Source organism: Pelodiscus sinensis, chromosome 3 (assembly GCF_052426305.1).
Source record: "Pelodiscus sinensis isolate ZL-2025 chromosome 3, ASM5242630v1, whole genome shotgun sequence".
In the NCBI taxonomy this organism is placed as follows: Eukaryota; Metazoa; Chordata; order Testudines; family Trionychidae; genus Pelodiscus; species Pelodiscus sinensis.
Window position 1 is genome coordinate 34,120,527 of NC_143054.1, and position 21,921 is coordinate 34,142,447.

The 21,921-nt window shown below is 45.5% G+C and overlaps 1 protein-coding gene across 1 annotated transcript; it reads left to right on the forward strand.

Annotated features, from left to right (window-relative positions):
- Positions 1-5,917: 5,917 nt before the first annotated feature.
- Positions 5,918-13,477, forward strand: ADI1 (acireductone dioxygenase 1). The gene is made up of 4 exons (XM_075923542.2): positions 5,918-6,135; positions 9,521-9,640; positions 11,352-11,531; positions 12,769-13,477. Exons 1-4 carry the CDS (start codon positions 6,016-6,018, stop codon positions 12,889-12,891), a joined length of 543 nt encoding a protein of 180 aa, XP_075779657.2. The 5' UTR covers positions 5,918-6,015; the 3' UTR covers positions 12,892-13,477.
- The last annotated feature ends 8,444 nt before the right edge of the window (positions 13,478-21,921 follow it).

Below are 21,921 nucleotides of genomic sequence, written 5' to 3' on the forward strand. Positions count from 1 at the left end.
GGATTGTCAAAACAAAATGACAAAATTGGCCTTACATCTACATGAGACACACAGAGTCAATGTCAATGTAGTTAATCAATGCCATGACAGTATAGGTACATACAATATGATGGGGACTAATTTCGCTACTCAAGAGAGAGATCTTGGGAGTCATTGTGGATAGTTCTCTGAAAACATCCACTCAGTGTGCAGCGGCAGTCAAAAAAGCAAACAGAATGTTAGGAATCATTAAAAAGGAACAGAGAATATCTTATTGCCTCTATATAAATGCATGGTGTGGTTGCCTCATCTAAATATATATATATATATATATTGACATTGGAAAAAGGTTCAGAAAAGTGCAACAAAAATGATTAGGGGTTTGGAACAGGTTCCATAAGAAGAGATATTAAAAAGACTTGGACTTTTTAGCTTTGAACAGAGGAGGCTAAGGGGCGATATGATAGAGGTCTATAAATTCATGACTGGTGGAAAAAGTGAATAAGGAAAAGTTTACTTATTCCCATAACATAAGCACTACGGTCACCAAATTAAATGAACAGGTGGCAGGTTTAAAACAAAGGAAGTTTTAAACTGTACACAGCATACAGTTGGCCTGTGGAACTCCTTGCCAGAGGAGGTTGTGAAGACTAGGTATGTCTACACTGCAGAGGTTTTTTGAAAAAAAAAAACCTTACAGACACACAGCAATCGCGTTCTTTCGAAAAAAAATTAAAAGAACAGAGGGGTTTTCCCGACATTAGTAAACCTTTCTTTGAGGAAGAAGCCTTTTTCCGAAAGAGCACTTTCAGAAAAAGGCATGTGTGGATGGGGAAGAGGGAGCTCTTTTGAAAGAAGAGGAAAAAGCACAGGTGCCCTGGTGGTCACTCCGTCCATAGTAATCACAGCTTAAATATGAGATAGAATCTATTCAGTGTGGATTCTATCTTTCTTCTTTTACTGTGTAGAATAGTAATAGAGATGCAGCCATGTTAGTCTGATGTAGCTGAAACAAAAGACAGAACTATGTAGCACTTTAAAGACTAACAAGATGGTTTATTATTTACTGTATTTATTATTTTCCCGAAAAACTTCTTCCGAAAGAAGCATGCAGTCTAGACGTAGCCTAGGACTTTAACAGGATTGAAAAAAGAACTAGATAAATTCATGGAGGTTAGGTCCATCAATGGCTATTAGCCAGGATGGTAAAAATGGTGTCCCTAGCCTGTTTGTCTGGAGATGAATGACCGGAGAGGGATCACGTGAGGATTACCTGTTGTGTTTACTCCCTGTGGGGCATCTGGCATTGGCAACTGTTGGCAGATAGGATATTGGGCTAGATGGACCTTTGGTCTGACCCAGTATGGCCGTTATGTTCACTGTGGTTGTTTCATTGACTGTTGTTGGCTTTCAGAAATCATCCTACAAAACCCTGTACTCACAATTCAATTGGTGCAATCATGCCTGCTGAGGACCCACACCACAAACATAATGAGCAAAGTGAAGACATGCACAAGCAACATAATTACTGTGGTGGCTGTACACCAAGATAAGATAGGTTGACTCAATTTTGTAGTGTAAACATGCCCTAAATTCTCTGAAAAATCAGATCATAGGTGCCTCAAGTTGTGTGCCAAAAATTAGTGGACACTCTTGATAGTTATCTTTTGCCTCAGTTTCCCTCTGTAAATCATGGGTCGTGCCATCCCCTTACCTCACAGAAGTGTTATGAAAATAAATCAATGCATGAGTAATCTTAATACTCATATTTCCCAACTTTGCATGCTTCATTTTGCAACTGTAATGTTCCTTCAATGTCATTTTTGTATGTGTAAAAATGTATTAAAATAGAAGGAAAACCAATGGGATGGATAATCCTGATATTTATGTATCTTTTCTCATCCATATATTTTTTGTTTAAGTGGTTACAATATTCTATTATCTATTTATTTGCATTGTGGTAGAGCCTAGGAGCCTCAGTCCTGGACCAGGAACCATTGAGTGAGGGGCTGTATCTTTAGGGCAGGGATTTTGTTTTCTTCCATATTTTGCAGAACACTGCTAGTGCTCCATGCAGTATTATAATAATAATACTCCTCAATACCTTTGTTGACAGTGACTTAGTATATTAAGATCAAGGACATTTACAATCATAAGGACACTGAAATCAAAATGGAATCTGTGGTCTGAGAGACATTTTAAAATGGAACCCAAAGGACTGAAAGACCTTTTGCTGCCAAAATCATCATCTGCACACGGCACGTGGCTGTGCACACCGCACCACGATGCTGCACTCAGCACTGATCTGTCTGCACACAGCACCATTTTGTGCACTAGAGATGCTCTTGCTGCTTTCCCGCCTTGGACCTTTATAAACCCAAGCCCCAAAGGAGTTCGGGTTCTGTTCCATCTCCACTTGTTTGGTTTGGTTCGTCCATCTGCTTGATCACTACAGCAGCCTGCCGTTCCTAAGACTGTGGTGAAGGCCCGGAATCTACTGTAGGATGGATCACCATCTCCAGCTGCTCACAGGTGCTTCGGCCCACCACTGTGGCGATTGCCCAGTCCGGTGGACCCCAGCTACCTGCTTCCACAGAGTAACACCTTTGGACTCCTCAGTGTTCCTCCCTTGAGGCTGTCAAGCAGCCAACAGGTAGCAGGTCCTGAGCCTCGGCTGTCACCTCCATCCTAGACAGACTGAGTATAGTTTATGTTCCCTCATTAAGGGTGAGGGGTTGGTTTTCTTTGTACAGTGTTGTGTTCTGGGTTTATAGTGTCATCTGTTGTATTCAACATATCTTTTAAATTTGACATTCATGTCTGTTTATTTTGGACTGGAGAAATCCGCCGGTGATAGACAAGGTGGTTTCCAGGTCGGACCACCTTCTGGACAAAAGCATTTACCATCTAGTTTGGCCCCACACCAAATTTAGCTTACTAGTGTGCCTTTGCTAGTAACACCTTGAAATAAAACCAAAATAGTGTTACTATGAAGGTATCAAAATACATGGTTTGGACCACTAAATGTCATTATTAAAAGGTTTTAAAATCTGATTTGAATGCTATCTGGGTCAAAGAACATTTATAAAATGTGAAAGCTATAGTGGGTAAGTGACTCCACAATGTATACAGAGACATAAAAACAGACATAGCTCATACTTGTACAGAGTTTAAAAAATGGAGATCTAAGAGACCAGCTGTTCAATCCTTTGAATTACCAGGTTTCAACTAACTTGAGAAAGATGTGGCCCATCTACGTTTATAAAGTTTTATTGACAGAGCACATGTAACAAACTATGTTACTACTATGTTTATTTTGGGTCTGCACATCCTAAACTCAAACTCTGGTCATCTGAAGAAGTGGGCTGTGCCCGTGAAAGCTCATGATACCATCTGCATGTTTTGTTAGTCTATAAAGTGCTACCAGACCATTTGTTGTTTTTTAAATTTATCCTGTCCAGACTAACTCGGCTACCCCCTGAAGCTTATGTTACTACTATTGTATTTAAACTGAATCAGGGTTAAATCAAAGCTTCCCAGCATATTTTTTCTTTTCTGCCAATAGAAGCAAAAAGTTATTTAATGTAGCTGGGACACAACTATGTTTTATATTTGTGTTTAAACATGGTTATATTTATATAATATTCTGTCCTGTCCTCTCCCCAGGGTTAACTTTTCTGTACCCCAGTTAAGGAATCTACATTCTAACCCTTTTTAAGTTGCCAGATCTCGATTTAGGCTGTAACACAGTAATTTAACATTATTATAGAACAGTATTATCCTGTCCACACTAACAAGAAATCTACATCTTAGAATTCTGATGCTCCTGCCCATGCCAGGGAGATATGCTACAAGCATAATGATGCTGGCAGAATTTGTTTTGTTTTTTTTTTTATAATTTTGACAGATTTGTCTTTTTGAGCATTTAAAAAAGATTTCTATCAACTTAAATTTTCACAAATGTGGGAAGTTAGGGGCAGAGAATGACAGTAGATGCTGAAATTCTAAAAGTTTTATAAAACACAAAGGCTGTGTCTAGACTGGCCAGTTTTTCTGGAAAATCAGCCGCTTTTCCGGAAAAACTTGCCAGCTGTCTACACTGGCCACTTGAATTTCCGCAAAAGCACTGACTTCCTACTGTAAGAAATCAGTGCTTCTTGTAGAAATACTATTCTGCTCCCGTTCAGGCAAAAGTCCCTTTTGCGCAAAGCTTTTGCACAAAAGGGCCAGTGTAGACAGCTCAGATTTGTTTTCCGCAAAAAAGCCTCCCGATCGCGAAAATGGCAATCGGGACTTTTTTTGCGGAAAAGCGCATCTAGATTTTCATGGATGCTTTTCCGCAAAAAGTGCTTTTGCGGAAAAGCATCCGTGCCAGTCTAGACTCTCTGTTCCGAAAATGCCTTTAACGGAAGACTTTTCCGTTAAAAGCATTTCCGGAAAATCATGCCAATCTAGACGCAGACAAATAGTCAATGTCTATCAAAACACAAATTAGGCTCCATGCATGTGACAAAATGGTTTTTACTCACTACAACTTATACCCAAATAAATATGTTAGTTTTTAAAGTGCCACAGGACTCCTCGCCATTTTCTTACTATAGAAATGGGAGCAGTGCAAGATCTTTAGCTGGACACAGAAACGTTTACCAGTGTATTTATTAAAGATGTAAAGGAATAGTCGAGTCAACTACTTGCATGCCCTCCCTCCCCCCTTTGCTGCCTCAATAATAGAGGCAGCAAGCGGGGGGTTGGGGTGGAGGGGAGAACAGAAGCCAGAGCTGGGAGGAGCCAGCTTAAAAGCAAGTTCCCTCCACAGCACCATCTGTGAGGAGGCAGAGGCACAGGGGGGTTACCTCCTAGGATTGGCATGAGCCAGGACTGCCCCTGGGGAGCTAACTCTGCAGTCTAAATGTAGTAGTTCCCAGCTTGTGCTGTCCCCAGGAAGTAACTCTGATGTGGCAGCCCAGCTCCTACTCCATTTAAACTGAAAAGTTGCAAGTAGTTAATGGAAATTTCATCGATTACTCCATTAGGTGATGATCCGCAATTTAACATCAGTAGCATTTATCCCAGTGTTAGGGTTGCCAGGTGTCCAGTATTAACCCCAACAGTCCAGTATTTTCATCTCCTGTCTGGTAAAAAAATTCAGAAAATACCGGACACCTGAAATGTCTGGTATTTTCTGATTTTTTTTCCCAGCCAGGAGGCAAAAATACCGGACATCTGGCAACCCTAGTGCCCAGGCCCAGCCCCTGGCCCCGACACCTCAGACCCTTGCCCCTAAACCCCATGGTTACCTGGTTCCGCAAGGAAGCTAAGTTCTGGCTTGAACAAGAACACAAAATGGCCAACAGCAAAAAGTCTAAAGACCAAGGGGAAGCAATGCGTTCCTTGGGTCTTAGTGCTCAACCGCTCCCCTGTTCCTATTCCTATTCTAACTCTGCACTCACTCGGAAAGGGACCAAGCTGTTTTAATGCCGTTTCATTATTTATTTTGCTTCATAAGTATCGGAGTCCTTTTTTTTTTCCTTGTCAGAATTTTTCCGCAGTGTTTTTTTTTTTTGGGGGGGGGGGAGGTTGGTATTTTTGGTTCAACCATCTGGCAACCCTACCCAGTGTATGGTGACAAGCACGCACATCTTTAGACCCACCTAAGCATACCCGGCGACTGGCACATCCATTAAAAACAGAGCCCAGCTGATGAAATAGCAGTCAGATGGCAATGGCAGGGCATGCTCACCAGCGCTCGGTGGGTGTGTTTGTGTGCTGGACTAGTGTATGTTACCGCCAAGTATTTCAGCGATGCGGCTGGATTTTCTCTTCCAACCTGTTTCCACGCAGGAGGGTTTCCCCTGGGCGGCTGCACGGCCTCTGCTCACAGAACCTGGCCTCCCCCGCGGAGCCGGGCGCCTTGGCAGCAGGCGTGCGCGGTGCCCGTGCGTGGGGGGAGCAGGCGGCGGGCCTGGGCCGGGCCGAGCCGGATTGGCTGGCCGGGAGCCGGGCCGGCGCGCTGAGCGGCAGCGCTCGCGGGTCAGGATGGTGGAAGCCTGGTACATGGACGCGTCCGCGGAGGACCAGAGGGCCCCGCACCGGCTGGAGCCGCACCGGCCCGTCAGCCTGCAGCAGCTGCGCCGCCTCGGAGTCTTCCACTGGAAAGTAGGCGGCGAGACTGGCCGCCGCGGGGGAGGGAGCGGCCGGCGCCTGCAGCCCGGGTGCCGCAGGGTCTCGCTGGCGCAGCGCGGGCCCCGCCATCTCTGGTCTCCGCCCACAGGCGTGTTTACAGCCCGGCCCCGATCCCGGCTCCCAAACCGGGCCGGGCACCCGAAGGGGGCGGGGTGCCCGGGGAAAGCTGCTTTGCGATTACCCCTCCCAACGGGCTCTCCCCCGCTAGCGTCATTGACCCTTTGCCTTTCAAATTAACCCTGCGCCTCAGCCCCTGCCGCGCAGCCCTAGGACAGTAACCGCAGCTGTTTGATTGGCGCCTCCCCTGCTTATTGCTGAAGCGTTCACTTCCTTACCGCGTCTGTGCACCGCCCCATGGGGGCTGCCTGCATCTCTTGCTGCTACTGGAGACAATGGAGACCCGTCGTCATGGTGCAGTGCGGCGCAGAGACAGAATCTGTGCCAAAGGAAATCCACATGTAGGGGGTAGTCTGAAAAGCCTGTCTGGGCCCTGACACTGTACTTGGCAGATAAGTGCTCCTAAAAGTACAAGGAGTGTCAGTGTCTCTGCCCTTGTAGTTTAAAAATCATGATTTGTTTAAGTAGAAGAGAATACCTAAGATCTTTGCTGGACTCAGAAGCATGTGAGCATGATTACATGTAAAGGCGGTAACATGCTTTCAGTCCTAGTGTGAGGTTTACTGTACACCAGAGACAATAAGTACGTAAACAGCTGAGCCTCTTCATTCCCCACTTTTTTAAAAATGAACTTAGATTATGGCTGAGGTCTGGTTTAAATGCTCAGATTGTACTATTTCAACTATCCCAGTATGTTAGAACCTTAGAGTTACAAACTATCTATTTCAACTATCCCAGTATGTAAGAACCTTAGAGTTGTAACTCTGAAATGTTCAAAAGTCTCAGAAGGGTAGCCTTGTTAGTGTGTAACTAAAAAAACCTTAAAAATTAACAATGGTTCTGTAGCACCTTAGGGTACCTCTACACTACAGATGACACTCAAAGCTGCTGTTGTTCATCTTCCAGGGTTTGAATTAGCGGTCTAGTTAAGACAGCTAATTGGAAGTGAAAGGGGTGCTCTAGTCCATGCGGATAACCCTGCTTTCACCAGGAGTAAAGGAAGTCAAAGGAAGAGTGTTCCTCCTTCGACTTCCTGCAGCGTGGACAGCGCCAAAAGCCAAGTTAAGCTACTTTGACTTCAGCTTCACAATTAACGTAGCTGAAATTGCGTATCTTAATTTGGCTTGTCCTGTAGTGTAGACATATCCTTGGAGGCTAACAAAATATATAAATAGTATCATGAGCTTTTGTGGGCACAACACACTTCTCCATATTTGTCATCTGAAGAAGTGGGTTGTGCCCATGAAAGCTCATGATACTGTTAATATATTTTTGTTACTTTCTAAGGTGCTACAGGATCATTGTTGTTCTGAAATGTTCATAACTCTGAACAAAATATTGTCATTGTTTCAAAACTTTACAATTGAACATTGACTTAATGCAGCTTTGAAACTTTGCAGAAGAAAAATGCTGCTTTTACCCATCTTAATTTACAAGAAACCTTGCCTTGTTACATTTTTTTAAAACTCTCCCTTTATTTTTAGTAGTTTAACATAGTAGTGTACAGTATTTGCTGGTTTTTGGTTTCTGCTGCTGCCTGATTGCATACTTCCAGTTCCAAGTGAGTTGTGTGGTTGACCAGTCGGGTTGTAAGTGTGAGGTTCTACTGTACAGCTAAAACAGAAACACTCCTGCCCAATGTGGGTGGAATCGGTATAAATGTGTTTAATTTGATTTTTAGATTGTCAGACAGTGAAACAGTGGGAAGTAGGTAAAAGAATTTTCCTAAGTGCAAAGCATATTACAGCCCTGCTGAAAGGATGAATATATATATATATACATAAATACAATGAAATTTCTACTTTAAGGTATTTGGGTAGCTAACTGTGATCTCTCCTTCCCACAGGCTAATTCAAGGGGTTGCTAATAGGGATGTAAATGTGTAGCTGAGTACACGGTTAACCAATGAGCTTGGGCTCATCGGTTAACCCTCTTGATTACATGCAGACCAAACCCCTGCTACTTCAGTGCGTTTACTTTTACACAAATAAGTGCATCTTAACATCCTTCATTCCTGAAGAGAAGCACACATGTGTTGGTGGTGATCTGTAACTGCTGAGCTACATTTATGGAATAAATGCCATTTTGTGGGTGGGTCAGACAGAAAAACTGCATAATCAAGCAATTCTGCATGCAGGCTACAAGCCGGACAGTCTTTGTATCCTTTATCGATACACAAGATAGAATTCAGTAATTCCTGTTTCACCCAGACTCATGCTGGGTTCACTAATGCAAATAGCCTTTATAAGCGACTCTTACAAGCCTGATATGAGAAACTCTTTTAAGACTATGATATGTACCTGTGATGAGAGTTGCAAAGGTTTTTATAACATGGTATTTATTACATAAAGTGTAGGCTTACCAGTAGCAAGTCACTGAGCATACTGTTGATTCCTACCAAAAAACAGGAGAGCTGAGAATGTGGAATCTCAGAAGTCATTCTCTGCCCCTAACTCCAAGAAGTGGAGTAATAATAGACACTAAGCAAAAGAAAGTCTGTAACCAAATAAGTTTAATTAAGTTTTAAAATAATTAAGACATTCTCCCCCTCGCCCTCCATTGTTGTTGCCATCTTTCAACTGAATGTTTATTTATTTATTTTTCTGTCATGCTGCTGCTTCCCCTACCGAGGCTAATTTGTTTTGGAAGCATGCCTTGCCAGGGTTGGCAGGCTGCCTTGTGGGAAAGCAGTAGTGAAGTAACTACAAACAATGAGACTGTTTCCTCCTGGTAACTCTAAACTTCAGCAGTTGTGCAGGGACAATGACAACCTGGCTGATTAGTCATGAGGGACTCCCTGTGTTGTGGTGTGTGTGGTGGTATGGTGTTTTTGTGTGTGTGTGTGTGGGGGGGGGGGGTTGTTTGTTTTTTTTGCGAGGGAGGATGACACGATTCACTGGGATTCTGGCTCATTAAAGACAAACAGACTCTGTGGGAGCAGTGTCTGCAGGCAGATTGAGGTTGTTTCCCCTGTAGGTCCTGCTGAGACACCCACACTGACTCTGAAAGGCTTAGCTTTTTTATAATCCTCCTTTTTTCCCCTTTAAACTACACAACAAAGAAATGACTTTGCTGGACTTATTAGTTACTAGAATGTAACTTGAAATGTTATTTATATACTCACTGCCTGCACGTTTTGGAAGTGGCTGTTTGGGTATCCTGGCTGTCTCTCATGGATGTTTGTTTTTAATTCCTCATTCCCTCCCTCTCCTTCTCCCATGCCCTCCAAAACCTGTCACAGTTGGACGCTGACAACTATGAGACTGACCCAGAGCTAGCAAGGATTCGGAAAGAGAGAAACTATTCTTGGATGGATATAATAACGATACATAAAGATAAGCTGCCAAATTATCAAGACAAGGTAAAGCAGCCGTGGTTTGAATTTGGGAAGGGAGTAAATTCTGAAGTCTGCCACTAGAGTGTGCACCCGCTTTTAAAGTGCATGCTCACAACCTGATCTTTGAAGAATGGATTTTTCCCCATTTTTAAAAATCACATTCTTCAGTTTTTAGATTTGCAAATGGCTGCTTGGATTCTATTTCTAAAAAGACATGGGATTTAGTGTTTTCTGTAATTGCTTTCCCTTCAGTAGCTTACATCTGATGCCTTTTAGAATGGTTCCCATTAATAAGAGTGGTTCTCATTTGTCACATTGAAACTGCATGTTTGCCAGTGGCGCCCTGCAAACACTGTTAGATTATCATACAAACTAAGTTCAGACCAGTGCCAGCTTGCGGCTTTGGCAAAATCTTTCCCCAGTGAACTTCAGTGCAGCAAACCCTGAGTTTGGTCACTGCAGCCCTAGGACATGGTGGTAATTTTAAACAGTAACAAATTCCTCAGTACTGTCATAAATAATTTCTCAGTGTTCTCAGAAAAAGGAGGCCACTCTTCTCTCTCTTGGCCTTGTTGTCAAGGTGATTGATTTTCAGTGCTAAGAATATTTTAACACACTCACCATTGGCGGGAGGGAGGGGGAGAGATTGGAATGTCTGCCAAATTCATTTGGATGGGAATTTGAGACCTCCCATACATTTGAAATAACTTGTGAGCATGTTCACTTGGCAGTTTTCATAGCTGGAACATGCCTACAGCTACATGCACTTTGGGGATTGTCAGCCCACAAAATGTATTAGTTTGTAATTAGTGCTTTTGTCTCCAGTTAATTTTTTAAAATCTGTAATGTGTTAAACACTTGCAAGGTCTGAGGGATTTGTACAGTTCTCCAGCTCAGAAAGTTTTTAATTTGGGGAACTAATGTCCTGTTTGCTTCAGAAACAGGAGGGGCAATGTCAAATTCTCAGTTATGAATTTTATAATGAAACGCCTTCCTCACCAGTTAATGTAAAGATGTGACACTCCAATTGAATGTGAATGATATGTAACTCAGGAGTTTGATGCCAATGGTGAAATTTCTCCATATATACCATGAGGCCTTGAGGAACAACTCCATTTATCACTTTCTTCCCTCCCCATGGCATTGCAGTAGTTTTCCCCCTCCCACAACTTCTCCTGATAAGTCCTCATGGGACTTCTTCAGAAGCTGGAATTATTGGTCCTAAAATGCCTGAATGACAAAGTATCTATCCTACCCTCTCAAAGATCTGAGAAAAATCTGTCTCTCCTGGTTAGTGTGAGAGGCGTTGGGTATGGGACTCTAGCGGAGGGGATGTCTCATGTTGGAAGTATGAAGCACTATGCAGCAGGCATCTTGCTTGGCAAGAATTACTTGTATTGTTTCCGTGAAGATGGTTAGACACACTAGGCAGTGATGTTGCATTTGGCTTATTCCTGTATAATGTGACGGGGGACTTTAGCTCTTGTCATATTTGTGTATTCTAGATAAATTTACAACTATAGATGAATATTATCCTACCAACCAGAGACCTGACTTCATGTGCAGTTGACATAATCTAGTAATGCATTGTTCAGACCTTTATATCTTTCTGGATTCCTTTGGAAAATGATTCCCAGACATTGGGAAACTATCTCTATGTGCAGTTGTATTTAGATTTATTTCTTTGCTTGTAAAACTTAAAAAGAAATATAATATCCCCTCCTTCCTATCCTAGCTAAAAATGTTTTATGAAGAACATCTGCATTTGGATGATGAAATTCGCTATATCCTTGAAGGAAGTGGCTACTTTGATGTTCGAGACAAAGATGACAAATGGATCCGGATTTTCATGGAGAAGGGAGACATGATAACTCTTCCTGCTGGCATATATCACCGATTTACACTGGATGAAAATGTTTGTACATGGCTTTATCTATTATACTCCTAATGATACGTATTGACAGGCGAGTGTACAAAAGCATATTGCATATTGGTGATTAAGTATGCTATTTCAGATCTGCAATTCATTACATCAGAAATGTGAGGGATACAAAATGAATTACAGAACCTGAACTTGCACTCCTAAGTTACCTGTTCATATATAGCTCATCTATATGGTCATATCTGCCATCTTAGACCCATTTTGAATCTCGTGTGAAACCAGTTCATGGTTTGATGAAATCAGTTTATGGTCAGTTTTTATAGCTATCCATCACGCTGTCACTACAGTTGGCCGAGGCACGGAGACTTGTCTGCCTTTGTGATGTCAACATGCAGTCAACTACATGATTAACCGATAAGCCTGGAGGGAGACAGATTTTAAGTCTGCTCCCCATGAGCACTGGACCCTATGGAACTGCCTGCCCTACCCCTTCAGGGCGGGGGAGCTGCTCTGTGGGATGTTGGTGTAGCCTTTGCCTGCAGGGAGCTTGGACTCCCCCGCAGACAGGGGCTGCTGCCACCTTGAGCTGCTGCCTCTGTATCAGAGACAGCAGTGGGAGGTGGCAGGGGGCTCCCCAGGAATGGAGCCGGCATTGCACTGGCTGCTGGCCCCACCCCCGGGGACTATCGAATAATCATGTAACCACTAAGTTTTGATCTGGTTACATGATTAATTGAATAATCATGAATATGTAACATCCCTAGTCTGCTTGTGGGGAATACCCTTGAATCTGCAATCATTGTAGCTGCCTTAGTGCTGATTCCCAACCCAAATGTGGAAAATTATGTACTCAATTGGCACAAACTCCAACGTTTCATGTCTACACTTAGGGGGTTTATGCTGGTATAGCTACAACAAGGTCTGTGCCCCATTATAGGCAAAATTTGAGTGACTTACTTAAGGTCTTGGATTTCCCCATCTGTGAAATGGTATAATACTTTATCTGCCTTATAGTGGTGCTGAGGGTCTGATTAAGTTTGTAAAATGGTATATCATTGCTAAGGACCATTCCTACTACAATGGCCAGATTGCTAAGGAACACTAAAACAAAATAGTGATGGTGTAAAGTTCTTTAAGTACCTTAAAATTCTTTGAAAGATGCTACAGAAGTGCAAATTATCATGAGGCTCCACAGAAGTTGTTAAATTCTGTAATTCAGATCCCTCCAAAAGGAGCTGTTAAGCTATTTGCAGTTTCTTTCCATCCACAGAACTATGTGAAGGCAATGAGGCTGTTTGTTGGAGAACCGGTCTGGACAGCATACAACCGACCAGCTGATCACTTTCCAGCTCGAGGACAGTACGTGCAATTTTTGGCAAAAGTGGTGCAGTAATACTCTGAAGTCTAATGTCTGGAACTGAGAATGTAAATTGGGAAACTTGTATTTCAGTACCACTCACTGCAGGGTGTATTCTCTTTTCCCTGTCCAGCTGTGCTTTTCTAGCCCTGATGTTGGGAGGGTGAATACAGAATAGTGGACAAAAGTTAATATTCATTCTAGTCTGAAATGATGCTATCAAATCACCTAAGATGATTGTATTGAATTAAAAAACTTCTACGTTCTCTCAAAGAATCTGTACAAGATGAATTTACATCATCAGAATCTTCATAAGCTATTTACCTAGCTCTGCCTTAGTACAAATGTCTGTGACTTTGTTATAATGAATTGCAGTGATTTACTTTTGTAATATTTTAATACAATTATTTTTAACTTTTAAAAGTCTGTTATTTTCATGTCCTGACGTGAAGAACTCATAAGGCAATAGTATTTCTGGGACTTGCTGTTTGACATTGGACGAATAATTAACTTTGTTTTACTTTCACCACTTGTAAAATGGAGATAAGTAGAGTTACACACCTTAATCTAGAGGCTTGAGATCTTTAGACACTAAGTAATTAAAGAATTATTAATGAAATAAGTCTCCTCGGCAATATCAATAAATGACTGTTTTTTGTTGAAACTCTTGAAAGCTTGCCTAGAGAACAGAATGTTCTGACCTGCACAGTCCTCTGATGAGGTTGTAACTGGAATGAGGATCAAGGCATACAAAGTCTTCACTCCTGAGCAATATGTGCAGTTGTTTACAGCTGTGCACAGTGGATGCAAAGTGATACCTTTCCAAATTAGTAACATTTTAAACCAGGTTAGCACAAGTGCAAATGACTCCATAGGATAGTGGAAATGAAGGTCTGGGGCATTTCTGGGTGCATCTCTGTGGGCATAAACGTCCTGCAGCACAGCTGTGGCTGGCCCAGGCTGGTAGTGTTCAGATTGTGGGTTAAAAATTGCTGTGTAGATGCTCAGCGTGGAGCCTAAGCTCCGTGACCCTTCATCCTCACAGGGCCCTAACCTCTGGCTCCAGCCTGAGCCCGAAGGCCTATACAGCAGTTTTTGAACCCCGTGAGCCTGATTCAGCTGCACCAGTTGTGGGCTTTTTATTTCCATGTAGGCGTACCCTATGAATCTTCATAATGTAGTCATTGGGTTAGGTTAAATCTGCCCGTCTTATTAAAGAGATTCTTCCATTTGTCAAGTTCCATTTTGTAAGAAAGTTACATTTTCTTTCTAGTGCAGTCTTTGGATTTATAAAGACTTGCAATTATTTTTAATCCCTTATATATTTCTGATAATGAAGTAGTGGTTTTTAAGAAAACATGCTGTATTTAGAATCTTAATCACAAATGTATACAGATATAGTCCCGAACGTCTGTGTGCTACTTATCATCCTAGCTACTATTAACAAATTAACTAGATTTTTAAAAAAGTCACAGTCAAAATTTTAATCACATCGTTAAACAATAACAATGCCAGTTTAAATTTATTATACATATTTTGGATGTTTTTCTACATTTTCAAATATATTGTTTTCATTTTCAACCCAGAATACAAACTGTACCCTGCTCACTTTAAATTATTTTTATTACAATTATTTGCACTCTGAGAAAGATAGTATCTTTAAATTCACTTTATACAAGTCCACTCAGTCCTACTTATTATTCAGCCAATCACCCAAGACAAACAATTTTGTTTACATTTCTGGGAAATTAATGCAGCTAGATGTTCTCCTCCAGTCTCTGATCTGGGTATGCTGCAGGGCTCACAGTGTGGAGATGTGCTCCTGCTAGAATTCCTCCTGGATTCTCCTGTGCTGGCGGATCACTTGGGATTGGGTGGCTGCCACAGGTGGTGTCGACTGACCCTCTCTTGCAGCTAGTCCAGCTGCGGAGAACAAAGAGAAGGTCAGTCATCCCTGAAGACAATGTGTATCAAGCCTTGCCCTCATCTGTGAGTTGAGACCGACAGTTCTCGGGTCAGATGAAGGTGATGTGCTTGAAGGAAGGCTTTCTGTGGCCTAGACAGGGGACTCTATCCTACAGGGACCCAAATGTCCAGGAGGAGCCTCACTGCTCCCACATCCCAGGGACAAGCAGGCATGGGAAGTTTCCAACTAGACTGGGATCCTGCAGGTGAGAGGGGGCCATAGGTGTCTGGGCTTGCCTCCATGCCGCGCACATGCCAGGTCCAGCAGTGGCGGCATCCCAAGGGGAGAAGACTTGTATCCCTGTCGGCTGGAGGAGAAGTGTGTGTGAGCAGCAGATGGTCCTGTGCCTCACTGTGCTGTCCCTGGGAGCAGGTGCTGCCCTGACCATGCAGGCATGCCCATGTGCGGCACTTCTGAGTATGCATGTGTGTGTCTCCATGTCCCCAGCCTCCTTCTAGTGGTGGCTTGTGGCGGGAGGGTGTCCCGCTCTGGTGCAGCTTCCTGGAGCTGTGTGCCCCAGATTGGCACTCTGGGGCGACCTGTGTGTACAGGCTGTTGTGCAATCCCCAGGCCGAGAGGGGTGAGTGAGGAGCACACCCCAGCCCCTCGCCACCTATGTGTGGGTGGCTACGTCTACATTGGCCCCTATTACGGAATAGGCATGCAAATGTAGCACTTTGGAAGAGGCAAATCCGCGGGGGATTTAAATATCCCCCGCGGCATTTGCATTTTCATGGCCGCCGCTTTTTTCCGGCTTGGAGATAAGCTGGAGAAAAGCGTCCAGACTGGCGCGATCCTCCGGAATAAAGCCCTATTCCGGAGGATCTCTTATTGCAAGTAGGAATAAGAGATCCTCCGGAATAGGGCTTTATTCCGGAGGATCGCGCCAGTCTGGACGCTTTTTTCCGGCTTATCTCCAAGCCGGAAAAAAGCGGTGGCCATGAAAATGCAAAAGCCTGGGGGGATTTTTAAATCCCTCGCGGATTTGCATCTTCCAAAGTGCTACATTTGCATGCCTATTCCGTAATAGGGGCCAATGTAGACACAGCCCTTGTGTGTGGGAGGGAGAAATGACACTCACCCGATGGGCCTTCCCTGGCTTCTGATGATGCTTGGGAGATATCCAGGGTGTGGGGGACCAGCTCCAGAGCGAGCATGAAGTGCTGGCTTGTGGTTCAGTTTCTCCTCCGCCTCCTCACCAACTGCACCCCCCCGGGTGGGCGATGATGGGTGTGTCAAGACCTGAGTCTACTGCAAGGGGGGAGGGGTGGAAGGGATTAACCTGCTCCCCCAGGATGTGGTGGAGCTGGGAGTAATATTGGCAGGTCTTGGGTGCCACCCCCAAGTGGGAGGTGCACTCCCTGGCCCTGACATGCTTTCCTCAACTCCTTCACCTTTATCCTGACCTGCCCCTAGGTGCAGCTGTGGTCTTTGCTGGCCAGGCTATTGGCCATGCGCTCGTAGATGTCGGTGCTCCTGCACCTGGTGCGGGGATTCTGGAGGTTTTTCTCCTCACCCCAGACCTGAAAGAAGTCCAGGATCTCTGCATCAGAAAGGAAGATGCGTATCTCTTTTGGACCCTGTCAGGGTCCTGGGAGCTGCCTGAGGCAGTGCTGGCAGCTGTGGGGGGCTCGGCTGGAGCAGTGGGCTTAGCCATGGCAGCACAGAAGAGGTGCAGGGTCCTGCTATGTGGCACGAAGTGTGCAGGGCCTGCTTCCTGATACAAGCCCTTTCCCTTCTGCCTGCAGCTTTAAGGGCAGCAGGAGAAGGGAAGCTGTAGAATGGCAATGAAGTGTGGATATTTGCTATGTTATCAGCAAAGAGGACATATTGGCCTCCCAATATGTTTAGATCTGAATCTTGCAAGATTGAACAGCTTTCCATCAAATCTTATGTGCAACTAAATGCCCTCAGTTGAGGCTACCAAAGCTTGTTTCAGTAGTAGCCACCTGTTACAACTTACCTTCAACTCTCACTGCCGTCTGTTTAGTCACCTGTTGCACTTGTCTAAATCACACAGTGGGAACTCTCTGGGGCTGATTGTCATTTGTTCGTACAGAACCTTGTACAATGGCATGTCAATCCTTGCTGGGATACTCAAATGCTAATAGAAATAAACTTATTTATGGGACAAAAAAGAAAAATCAGTGCCCAGAGTGATTGTTTTATGTCCTTCTTTAAAACACACCCAATATACGTCGGGTGAGTCTAGACTGGCAAGATTTTGCGCAAAAGCACATGCTTTTGCGCAAAAACTTGCCAGTAGTCTACACTGGCCGCTTGAATTTGCGCAAGAGCACTGACTTTGTAATGTACAAAATCAGTGCTTCGTGTGCAAATACTTTCATGCTCCCGCTTGGGAAAAAGTCCTCTTGCGCAAGAATACTTGCGCAAGTGGGTCAGTGTAGACAGGGAAGAACTGTTTTGCGCAAAAAAGCCGCAATGGCTAAAATGGCGATCGGGGCTTTCTTGCGCAAAATCGCGTCTAGACTGGCCACGGATGCTTTTGTGCAAAAGCACTTTTTGCACAAAAGTATCTGTGCCAATCTAGATGTGCTTTTGCGGAAATACTTTTAATGGAAAAACTTTTCTGTGAAAAGTATTTCCGCAAAATCATGCCAGTCTAGATGCAGCTATCATGTCAGTGTGTCAAGAACCAGTTTTACAATTTTGGATTTGCTGGTTCAAAGTTCTGTGTCCAACTGCCCAGACCCTGCTGGTTGCTACTGAGAGGCGATTCCTTCACTGTTTGGTTCTTTAAATGACTTAATCTGGGCATTAGGAAGGTCTGTAATGAAGCACTGACTATAGTTTGCAAAGTACTGTTTTTGTGGAATGCTATTTTTTAACATATTACCACTGACTCATCACCCCTTGTTTGAGGATTAATGTAATTATTATATGACGCCTAGAAAAAAGAACAGTGGGGGAAGACTCAGTAGGCAGAGGGCTTCTTTGTATTATTCCTTAATGCTTGCTTCCCTTGCAGTGTTAAGGAACACCAGCTTTTTTGTTATTTATGATGTTCTTCGAGGGCTTGCTCATGTCCATTCTGATTAGGTGTGCGTGCTGCGTGCATGGATTCCGGAGCTTTTTTCCCTTAGCAGTATCCATAGGGCCAGGCAGGGAGCCCCCTGGAGTGGCGCCGGTATACCGGTGCATATATACCCCTGGTGGCCCCTCCACCCTCTCAGTTCCTTCTTACAGCCCTAGATGGTAGCTGGAGCATGTGTTAAGGCTCTCAGCCTGTCCAGTAGCAGTTTGTATTCACAGCTGTGCCTGTGTTATAGTTAGAATCAGTAGTTAAATACTTGTTAAGTAGTTGTTAGATAGTGTAATTAGTTGACAAAAAAGAGCTGAGCCGGACTCTTCCCATTAGGGGAGGAGATGCCAGGGCCCCAAGGCTCTAAGCCATGTGGTTCGTGCTCAAAGCCTATGCCCTGTGGTGACCCACACTCTTCGTGTTTAAAATGCCTCGGAGAGGCCCGTCGAGCAGAGAGCTGCTCGATCTGTAAAGGATTTAAACCCAGGGCCGAGAGAGAGACTCTAGGCTAAAGCTCCTGTTGATGGAGTCAGCGTTGCAGCCTCAGAGTGGAGAACATCCCCACTCTGTCCACAGTGCACCGGCAGCTTCAGCCTTTGCACCGGCCAAACATCAAGCAGCTGTCTCAAAGGCGCCCAGGCACAGTTGCCGGCACCGAGGAGCTCTCAAGACTCGAGGGGCTGGTCGATGGAGAGACGTGGTCACAAAGTGCACCCTAAGGAGGGGCACTTAACCTCCAAGGCCTAAGAGAAGGCTCAGCCTGGACAGGGCTTGGAGCCCAGGGCAGGCTATAGGGATGGGGGATATCCAGCGCCCCTCTACCCCAGAGATGTTTGATGCCACAAGAGAGCTCTTCTGACTGCAACCAAAGGAGAGGCCCAGCACTCAGGTATGGGCCGCACCTTCCCACGGCACGAGCGTCCTCCCACCAGCACCGACATCGGGGTCATGGGACTCACAGAGCATGGCACAGACCCCAGCACAGCAGCCGTTCCAAGTACTGGCACTGGCACCAGCTCCCAGCCTCTTGCCGTTGGCAGCACCAGTGTCGACTACCTTTATGGCACTGGGTCAGTTGGTGCTGGGACAGATGGGGCAGCCTCAGCCAACTCTGGCAGCACCGGGGTAGACTATGCACTGATAAAACCCTTGACGGTGCAAGCCCCCATACTGGGCTTTATGCCCGCCATGACGGCACCATAAAGGGTGCTGGCGCTGATGCCTCTCCCAGCACCTATTATGGCACCGGAACAGCGGCCTATGGTGCCAATGGTGCAGCAGCCCTTGGTGCTGCAGACAGCCATGGCACCGCAGGGCTATTTCCTGGTCTAAGTATGCCGTTGGGCGCTATGCAGACCCAACAGATGTCTCCTGTGGCACCGTGACCAGGGCACAAGGATAAGCCATCAGCCATGGCCGCGCACCAGAGGGAACAAGTTTTGTCTGCCCCCCCCCCCAGTTGGCATCGGACTATTCCTCAGAGTCTGAAGCACAATCTGTGCAGTCGGCCAGATCTTCTTATAGGTTCTGATCTAGGCATCAGTCACACTCAAGCCTCAGATGTGGGCACAGGGACTCGACGGACCAGCAGCAGTGGTAGGCGCAGTGGCAACCACAATCACAGTGGCCATTCTGGACAACTTGGGCCTACCATCAAGCCCAAGGGCCACCCCCCCAGGGTCAGTTGCGGGGTTATCACGCAGGAGTAGGGCCCCTTCCACCACTCTCCCGCGAGCCCCACCACCAGAAGAAGGCCATCTCATGGCGACATCGGCTAGGCCACCGGGGACTGGCAAGAGGCAGGGGGCCACAATTCCACCAGTGGGTCCAATGCAGACGGGATCCTCAACCATTAGGGAAAAGGGAGCACCGGAGTGCAAGGAAGAACAAGTGCCACCGAGAGAGTCATCACTGTCCTCGCCGGATGAGGCTCCCCAACTCCCTTGCATGGATGCCAGGGCTCACCAGGACCTGCTAAGGAGGTTGGCGGCCAACCTCGCTGTGCAGGCTGAAGACGTCCACGAGGACCTGGACCCCCTGATAGATATCCTGTCGGCATCAGGCCCGGGTCGTGTTGCACTATCACTGAACAAGACCATTGATAGGTTTTCGAAGACCCTGTGGCAAATGCCAGCGTCAATCGCACCAACACAGAAAGGGGTGGAAAGGCATTATGATGTGCCACAAGAGGAGCATGAACATCTTTTTACCCAACCCGCCCCAGGGTCCATAGTAGTGCAGGCAGCAAGGCAAAAGGAGCCTCAGGGATCTCCGGAGCCGCCACCAAAGGCTAACGACCCTAAAAGCTGGACCTCCTAGGTAGGAAAACCTATGCCATGGGAAGCTTGCAGCTCCGTATCGCAAACCAGCAAGCGATGCTGGGGCGCTATGCCTTTAATACCTGGGTATCAGTGCAGAAATTTGGGGAGCGCCTTCCCCCTGAGTCTCTTCAGGAATTTGGGGCCATCATGGAGAAAGGAAAGGCAGTGGCACACACAACCCTCCAGGCGGCTCTGACTATGGCCACTGCTGTGGTCATGAGGCGTAGCGCATGGTTACAGGTGTCAGGCATCCCATCAGCAGTGCAAACCACCATACAAGACCTGCCATTTGAGGGGTCAGGCCTGTTCTCTGAGCAGACCGACTGTAAACTCCAAGGCCTAAAAGACTCAAGGGCAACGTTAAAATCGCTCGGGATACATACTCCAGCGCCTCAGAGGCGGCTCCTCAATCCTTGGCCATAGACCTTTTCAGTGGGGATTTGGGCCAGAGGGTGTAGGAGGGGGCGCAATAACGAACGTCCCAACCAGTTTAGAAACAGACGCAGAGGTCCTAGGTCAGACTCTGAGAGAGGGTCTGGCCCATCTCTTGCTCAGCAGACCAAGCCTTCATTTTGAAGGTACGCTCGAGAGCAGAGTACCAGTGGTACCTCTCCTCCCCCCCTTTGGATACCGACTCTCCCTATATTACCAGGTGTGGTCCAAGATTACATCGGACCACTGTACATGGGCTACAGGCTGGGATCCCTAGGGGACGCGCTCCATGTCCTACTTGAAAGAGATCCTCTGGAAAAGAGCTTATTTTCCGGAGGATCGCGTCCAGACTGGCGCATTTCTCCGGCTTATCTACAAGCCGGAAAAAAGCGGCAGCCATGAAAATGCAAATCCCGCAGGGGATATTTAAATCCCCCGCGGATTTGCCTATTCCAAAGTGCTACATTAGCATCCCTATTATGGAATAGGGGCCAATGTAGACACAGCTCTTGGGAGAAACCGGCCGCACCCTTCCTGCATACCATTGCCTTTAGAAAAAGGGAAGATGTGAGAAGGGGAAAATAGCCTCAGACTCTCCCACCAATCACCTTGGCGTGAGAACTGTGGGGCTTACCTGGTCGCATGAAACCTGCTCCGTTTCGGTCCAACCCCTGGGACACAGAGCCCCACTTGGTGACCATTGGGCCATATATGGTAATATGCAAGCACGGGAAAGCGATGTGCAGATTTGGAGATAAATACCCATCGTACAGTTCGCTTGAGGTCTTCGCAACACATGTACCACCGTGCGTGTGCCTTCTCGTATACTTCAAAGCGCTGCCGGCCTGATGAACCAACCAGCCACCTCCCCTGACTCTTGGGCGTAACCAAGGCCTTCGCAACCGAACTGATATCTTTGAAATGATCTGTGTGCTATGTAAGTTGGTATGTATGATTTGATTTTCTTTGTTGTATAAGCTTAGTGTTGTAGTTGTTTTGGGTAGTATATAGAGTTTGTAGTTATCACTTATTTAATTAGCGTAGCTGGGTACTGTTAGAATAGAGACTATTCCCCTTACCATTCCCATCCTTATATCTCTGACACGTTTAACTAGAAATCGTAGAATAAATATAATAAATACTGTAAATTCATTATTAACACGGTCTATTAAAAATCTTAGAATAAATACTATAAATTCATCACTGTCATAAATAAATATCCTTTATTTGCTAAAACTGTCCACCTGGTTCTGTCCTTCCCCCCTTAGATATGCATCATCGGACCTGTGATTCTTGCGACGAGG